The sequence below is a fragment of the Lampetra fluviatilis genome, chromosome 20 (genome assembly GCF_964198595.1).
Source record: "Lampetra fluviatilis chromosome 20, kcLamFluv1.1, whole genome shotgun sequence".
Classification (NCBI taxonomy): domain Eukaryota; kingdom Metazoa; phylum Chordata; class Hyperoartia; order Petromyzontiformes; family Petromyzontidae; genus Lampetra; species Lampetra fluviatilis.
Genome location: NC_136294.1, coordinates 4,801,581 through 4,809,613, shown reverse-complemented (window position 1 = coordinate 4,809,613; position 8,033 = coordinate 4,801,581). Strand labels below are relative to the sequence as shown.

General features: G+C 48.5%; 1 protein-coding gene across 1 annotated transcript; it reads right to left on the bottom strand.

Moving 5' to 3' along the window:
- Window positions 1–826: 826 nt before the first annotated feature.
- On the bottom strand, window positions 827–5,081 carry NRARP (NOTCH regulated ankyrin repeat protein). Its single transcript, XM_078865438.1, has one exon. It carries the CDS (start codon window positions 4,579–4,581, stop codon window positions 4,234–4,236), a length of 348 nt encoding a protein of 115 aa, XP_078721564.1. The 5' UTR covers window positions 4,582–5,081; the 3' UTR covers window positions 827–4,233.
- Between the last annotated feature and the right edge of the window lie 2,952 nt (window positions 5,082–8,033).

Below are 8,033 nucleotides of genomic sequence, written 5' to 3'. Positions count from 1 at the left end.
AGTTTGCCACCACTTTGTCGATGTATGTTATGCATGCTCTTTAAAGCTAAGCAAGGTTGACCCGAGATAATGCATGGAAGGGTGGCCACTATGCATAAAACATGCGTTTTAAGTCTCCTGTGGGGCTAATTTTTCCAGCCAAGGTTAGTGCAACAACATCCATTGTCCTGAACGATGCTCCGACGTCTATGACCACCCGCTTTCATCAATCCCGCACTAACAAGCATGGTGAAGTATGGTCAAACAACCCTCCCGGCCTACATGCTGGCACGGGGAAGGCCCTAATCCAGCAGTGGATGGACAAAGATGGGCAGTGCCTGTACATTCTACGCATAATCGTGGCCGATTGTTTTGTTCCTATACCTTGCTCGGACAAGTGACAGCTACGGGATGTGAGCGAGTGTGATGTGCACGTGTGCACAGACAATTCTGCCACGTGGACCCGAATTCATCCAGCCAACTCGGCATGCACGCCGTCGAAGCAGGATCGAAACACGTTTGCACGGATATACAGGGCGATCCATTTAAAGATATCCCCACGGCGTTCTAATGATCCCCCCCCCCTTTTATTTTTAAACGGGCGATTGAACGCCGTGAAAGCGACGTCTCCGTAATCTCGCAGAGCGTTCACAGATTTAATAGGTGCGGTAAAATCAGCCGGACGAAAAGTAGGGTTGATGTTTTTGTGGGGTCTCTGTAAATGGATCACCCCGTATTATACACGTGGGGGGGGGGGGAAGAGGCTGCGTTGGCGGGGGGCGGCTTTGTGCACCATGCACCGACTGAACCCCATGCGAACTCAAAGCAGCACAGTCATTGCCTGTGGCTAAACTATACTCGTGACACCGCATTCTTGGATGTGAAAACGATACACGCACTACTTTTTTTTCTTAAATAACAAAAAAAAACCCTCCCATGTTCAAGCATGTTTTTGTTGTTGTTTTTGGAAGGCACATTTTTATTTGCCCGTATAGCCGTCCGTCAAGGCCCACCTCTCTCTTCTCGACGCAAACACGAGTTAGGGTCGCTTAACTATGACGGTACAATGTATATATACACACACAAGATACACACACGCACACAAAATCTGCTCCCGTAATCAAGCACCACCGCTCAACTTGTCAGTGCAACGTTGCGTCAACTTTACTGTTGTTTCTCTCTCTCTCTCTCAAATCACCTTTTATATATATAAAATGAAACACTTTAACGAGTCTCAGGTTTCAATATCATTCCGTACGGGGGGGCGGTTCTTTCCCGTCTCTCCCTTTTCCACACACGCAAAAAAAGTAAAGCATCCCTTTCATATACAAAAAAATGACACATTTTGCACATTCAACGAACTGCGCGTGAAAACTTTTGTGAAACTTCAGGGGTTGTTGTTGTTGCATGTGCTCACAAAATCTGCACGCAGCCCGGTACAATGGAAGTATAAGTACGGTATGTAATATACTCAAGGTGTCGTACAATAAGCGATACACAGTATAGCATTATACAATACGCAAGTAAAACATACACTGTGTCGGTGTGGCAACAGCAATGTCCATAACAGTTGGGACTTGTGTCTGTGTGTTTAACCGCAATATGACAGTAATTGAATGTATTATACGGTTGTTCTTTTACAGCAATTTGCACATCATTTGTTTTTGCATTGCGTAAAAAAAAGATACCGCCACACATGCACCAACGCTTAAAGCGCATTTCTTTGTGTTTTTTTAATAATGCTCTATAATTCTATACATTTCTTTGCATTGTCAAAACAAAATAAACAAATCCTATCCAATGTGTTATAAGGTACGTGCTCGCTGCAAACATCGATCAGCATCAATGACAACGAGACATTAACCAACGGCAATGTCGTCAGGTTTGCAAATCCTGCATCTCGCATCTACAGGACGAAGATCAATGTGTGCAGTGTGTGTAAAAAATTAAACCATCACGTGCGACCTCACGCAAACGGGGGCACTAAATCAGGGGTGGCACGGGACAGCAATTATCATTTCCTATAAAGGAGCATTTCACAAAAATGCCGCCACTTATTGATTATTTTTGCTGTATTGCAAAAAACACCAGTTACGGTTACTTTATAAAAAAAAAACAAGCCACTGTCCATTGGATTGATGAACCCAGATGTGTTCTGCCAAATTCTCCGGAAAGTAATCAAGACGCACCAAAAAACAACAACCACGTGCCCGAGTGTGAATATAAAGTTCTGCAAATATGGTCACACACACACCTGCCGGGTTATAAGAAGCATCCCTCAAGTTTCGTTTTTAAAATACAGGGGGGAGGAAAAGTGCGTCTTAGAATCCAGAGAATAGGGTGCTGCATGAACCTGAACATCGGAACATTAATTTAAATTTAATTTTTACCTACGTGATTTATGATTTTATTTCTATGATTATTTCTATTCTTTTATTTATTTATTTTTATTTTTACCCACGTGACTTTACCGGAAAAACCTAAGAGTATGAATCCTTGCAGTCACGAAAGCTTCAAATCTAGAATCGGAACAACACACGGGCCGTTCACACGCACACACACACATTCTTCGGCACGCTGTAGATATGTTACGGATGTTTATTTACCGTGTGAACAACAACACAAAAAATAATGAAAGGTAGAACCTACATTTGATTATGCGCTGAATTAAAATACTGCATTAAAAGTTGCGCGTTTTAAAGGTTTTAGGCTTTCGTTTGACATTTAATTTTCTGTTATTAGCGGACAAATGTAAAAAAAAAATACCAAAACATCAGGTGCCCCCCCCGCCACCACCTCCGCGACTTGAGATTTAGTCAATGTCAATCAACATATTGTGTCTGTGCACACAAACACCCATCCGTGACCTGGTCACTTTGTATAAGCATTGTACATACACACTGCCCAGTAAATTCCTTATCACAACCATACGCGGGTCGAGGTAGAGTGATCGTATTTTTAAGGCCAGTCTTTCTGTTAAGTTTTCGCACACAAATAGCAGCTATCGTAAGGTTTTTTTTTGGAAAGGGGGGGGGGTGATCGGGAAAATTGGGGAGATGTTGGGAAATCGGCTCGGAAAGAGATGCTCGCGAAATGTCAAAACTGCCTACGCATTACAAAGTCCCGTCCGTTGACACTTTTGGGATGGAGGAAAAGGTTACTTTTTGTTTTAAATAGTTAAAAGGCTAAAAACCTATTCGTGTTATCTGCGTTGCAGGCAAGAGGACTTCTCGCTCAGAGGTGGCGCAATTGGTCCGCGCAAGTGTCCAAGTCGCGTCTAACATTCCGACCCAGGATAATTCTATCGCGTTCATCTATACAGCCACTTGTGAAGGATGTGGTCGTGCAGATTTTCCGAGATAGCGTGCAGGGGATGAGGCTGGTCCGCTTGAAAAAAACAACGATATCGGAAAAACAAAAACAAGTCTTAAACAAACAGAAAACAAATCATTATTCGCCAGCCGGAGGAAGTCCAACACCTTTCATCGGCGCATTCTGGCCGAAACTCGTTAACCACGTTTTTAAATAAATCTCAAATGCGAACACCACCACCGCCACTGTCACCGATGAGGTCTTTCTTTTGGTGGCTGGAAGCGGCGGTACACAAAGGACCCCGTCCCCAGCACCGAGACGATTGACAGCTTGGCTGTATCCGCCGTCTTGCAGGACGCTGGCCACGTGTAAGGGACGGAGAGATACCTCGCACATTCTCTCGGCTGTAGGTGCTGGCCCCCTTCCTTGCAATAGGCCTCTTACGCTGCTTCGATACCAGCTACCCAGGCGTGGGTCCGCTCCTTGTCCGGCTTCAACTTCAGTTGGCAGCCGGTGGGTTGGGGAAGACGGAGCCGAACTTCAACAACAACAAAACACAACACGCGTTGAACGAAAGCTTGGCGCTCGAGTGAAATTGTCCTGGGTGAGACGACGACGACGATGATGATGTTGATGAGATGGTGGTGGTGGCTTGTTTTGTCGTGGTGCTCAGCTTATAGTAGTGCTAAGCTTGCTTACTGCCTCCGCCACCGATGATGTTGCTGCTGCTGCTGCTGGTGGCGCTGCTCAGTCGCCAGTCGCGGGTTTGATGTCCACATGGCAGAGGCAGCAGCAGCTTGAAGGGGGTCGCTCCACAACCACCACCACCCTGTCCACACAACAACGAGCGATGGCACCGACGCGAGACCGTACGGCAACAGGACAAGGAGCTCGGGGTAAGGAAGGCGACTTTCCCCCCTCCCCTCCCTCCCTCTCCCCTCGCTACCGTCGCCTCGTGCCGCTGTTGATGAGGTACAGGACGATGTCCTGGTGTCCTCCGAAGGCTGCGATGTGCAGGGCGCTCCACCCGTCACGCGTGGCCAACCTGGGGTCAGCCCCGAACTGCACGAGGAGTTTCACGAGCTCCAAGTTGCCCGCGATGACCGAGCGATGAAGAGCCGTCTGACCCTCGGGGCCGAAAAACGAGTTCACGTTGAACTGTTCGCCGGCACCGGCCGTGGCGTCTTGCAGGAGGGCCTGGAGCTTGCTGGTGTCACCTCGACTCACCGCCTCCTGGAAGATGCGCTGGTACGAGGAGGAGGAGCAGGAGGGCATCTCAGCTTGGCTCATGGTCGCCACGGCCACCCCACCACACACGTGTGCGTGGGCCCTCTCGCTCACCTCACCCACGGTCGGAAGCGAACGAGGAGATGGCTTTTGGTGGCACTCTCTCACTTGGGTTTTTGGTAAATGATGGACGGGGCCACCCACACCACCACCACCCCCAGTATTGTCACCACCACCACCGGCACCGCCGCACACGTGCCGAGTCGCTCTGGGTTTCTTATTTTCTCGTCCAAGCCTTCCTCCTCCTCCTTCTTGTTCTCTCAGTTCACTCGCTCGTCCTTGTTGTCCGGCGGCGTCGTTTAACTCGGTTCTGTCTCGGTCTTCACTCGACTTCGGTGGACTTCTTGAGCGTTCCTCCCCAAAGCTCCCGGCGCCAATTTCCTCACCGCCTGCGCCACTTCACAAGTAGCGCGCTTTATGATTTTTTAATTCCCCAAAAAAAACGTGGGGAGATGGAGGAGGGGGGGTGCGTGAAGGGCGCCTCGCTGTGCACTGCGGTCTGTGGGAACTCCGCAGACAGACGCGGGGCTTTTTAACGCTGGGGGGGTGGTGGCGGTGGTCGGGGGTTTCAATGGAGAAGAGGTTCACCCCAGCCACCCCCTACGGCGGTCTCCTCTGTCGCGCGCCGCACAGACGTCGCTGTTTCTAAACCGTGCTGCGGAGACCCCAAGCACCACCATCAGCCCCCACCACCACCAGCCCCCACCACCACCAACCCCAACTACCAGCCCCACCACCACCAGCCCCAGCCTCAACCACCACCACCAGCCCCACCACCACCACCAGCCCCAACCACCACCAGCCCCAACCACCAGCCCCACCACCACCCCCACCACCACCACCAGCCCCAACCACCACCAGCCCCAACTACCACCCCCACCACCACCACTAGCCCCAACCACCACCAGCCCCAACCACCACCACCACGAGCCCCATCACCAGCAGCCCCCACCACCAGCCCCAACCACCACCAGCCCCACCAGCCCAAACAACCACCACCACCACAACCACCACCAGTCCCACCACCACCATCAGCCCCCCCCCCACCACCAGCTTCAACCACCACAACCACCACCACCAGTCCCAACAACCACCACCAGCGCCACCACCACCCCCAACCACCACTATCAGCCCCCACCACCACCAGCCTCAACCACCACAACAACCACCACCAGCCCCACCACCACCCCCAACCACCACCAGCCCCACCAGAACCAGCCCCACGCCGCTCTTCACTTAACAAATGATAACTGGTTGCGTATTACCGTACCGTATGTAACCTACCCGCACACACGTATTACTGGCGATGTTAATAACATAAATAATAAGTGGGAGTTATGTTTGAATGAATGACACACGTTAGTTAATTCGCACATTGTTCAGTTAGTCAATTCACCCGATATGCCGTGTAACACCCGACATGAACACGTTCGATGCTGTCACCGTGGTGGTTGTTAGTGATTGTCACACTCGCGTGCGGTGTGGTTTAATGTGGCCAACGTGGAAGAGTAGGCCAAATACCATCTAGAGGCGCTCTCCAGTGCTCCAATTAAGTGGATGCCCTTCCGCCAGCAGTGGCGTGAGCGAGCAATTGCAGGGCTGTACCTTTACCTTGTAATGTATGGAGAGAGCGGTGGTACGGCGGTTAGCGCACTGCACTTCAAACCTTCATCCAGGCGTTTCTCATCTTCTCAGTGTCTTTTAAAATCGTGCATTTTACATAGGATTTCTTAACGTATCATTAAGGTTACAGACGAGAGGGAGGAGCCTGCCATGAAGACTGTGCATTGTTAGAATGTTGTTATATTAAGATAGGTTTATACATTAAAAGGGTAGTGGTTAGTTTCCTAAAACCATAAAAAGCACGTTCAGCAATTCCTACCTTAAATTGCTGTAAATTACAAAGGGGAACTCAACGTACATTTGTGCTTAAACAATAAACTATGCAGGCATTTTGTGATGGCAATATAAATGGCAATGATTGTGTTGATAATAAATTAAAACATTGATTTTTAAATACTACGTGATGTTGGAAACCAATTTACAGAAAGTTTGGTTGTTATCAAAATTCAAACTTTAAACATGCAGTGTGCAATCTGGAGTTTAATCCCAAAATTCATAGCATCATTGAAATGAATTGCTCAATGTTAATTCCAGTAATTAACACTGGTACATGAACATTTACTAATTATGTGGTGATGTTGCTTTGACAGTGATGCACAAGCTCACTCCACATTTGTCAAAAACACTTTTGCCTTAACAGTAAATATATAATAGGCAACGTTTTGGGAAATGGCCCTTCTTAATAGCACATCAAAAACGTTATTTGTGTTATTGTGCTATGTTTATGGGAGTCTGCCAGCATCATGTTAATATATTTTGCTCGTGATGTATGTACATTACTCAGAGCGAACGATTGTACCTCAACTGGACATGCGTGAAAAAGAGCTTTATCGCTCACTGGATTCCTCCAGAATAAAGATTCTGATTCTGAGCTGTTCGGAAAGCAAGACAGCTCACTCCAAGTGATTATGGCCAGTGGGCAAAAATAACCCAGAAGCAACCAAAAGCAGGAAACAGTGCCCAGGAATAAATCCCCCGCGGAGATGGAGCAATGAGATTGGCTTTCGCGTGAAAGGTGCTCGCTGCATTGTTGGACCATGAGGCACGGCCAATAGCTTGGGAAGGCCTTCATCCAGCAGTGGATTGACATGGCTGACGATGAAGCTTACTGTGAAGGAAACCGCCGGGGGCCATCCACTTAGTAGGTACGCAAAAATCTGTCAAAACGTGACCCCTCACCCCCCTCCCTGTACGCACGCGGACTTTTTACACCCCCCCATCCTATAGAACGGCCGATATTTAATCCACCCAGAAACGATCAAGGATGAATAATATTCACGTGTTTAAGCAAACAGACAGTCCACCGCCGGACTATCTAACTCATTTGAAGGACAATGTAGACAAATTATTATCGAGGCTTCACACCCCCCCCCCCCACCGTTTCCTATGCGTACATTGTCAATAGACCCCCCCATACGCAAGGGTACGCATTTGGGTTCACCCCCCTCCATGCGTACTGAATGGATGTCCCCTTACGAGTTAAAGATATGAAATGGCTGATTCCGTAATCGGAGGCTGACAGTGTCCTGTGTAAAACTAATGTTCAGGAGGTCAACGCCAATATTGAGGTTTGCTGGCCACGAGAGGGCTGGGAGGGGAGAGTTCGTCGAGTTTTAGCGATTCCGCCAATGAAGGAGCGCAGACTGCGGTGATTTATAACAAAAAAATTAACCCGTAAAAACTAAGTTTTTCACTATAAATCCTTTATATGCGTGGCGGCTAGAGTCCTCTCGTCCTCTGGCTTGAGATGGCTGCCACCTATGGGTCAGATGATTGCCTGCCACCATTAAGCAATTGGTAATTAAATATAATTTATTTTTTCCTAAAAAGTG

Coding starts and splice junctions, on each gene's coding strand:
- NRARP (XM_078865438.1), bottom strand. CDS start 4,581: ATGAGCCAAGCTGAGATGCCCTCCTGCTCCTCCTCCTCGTACCAGCGC.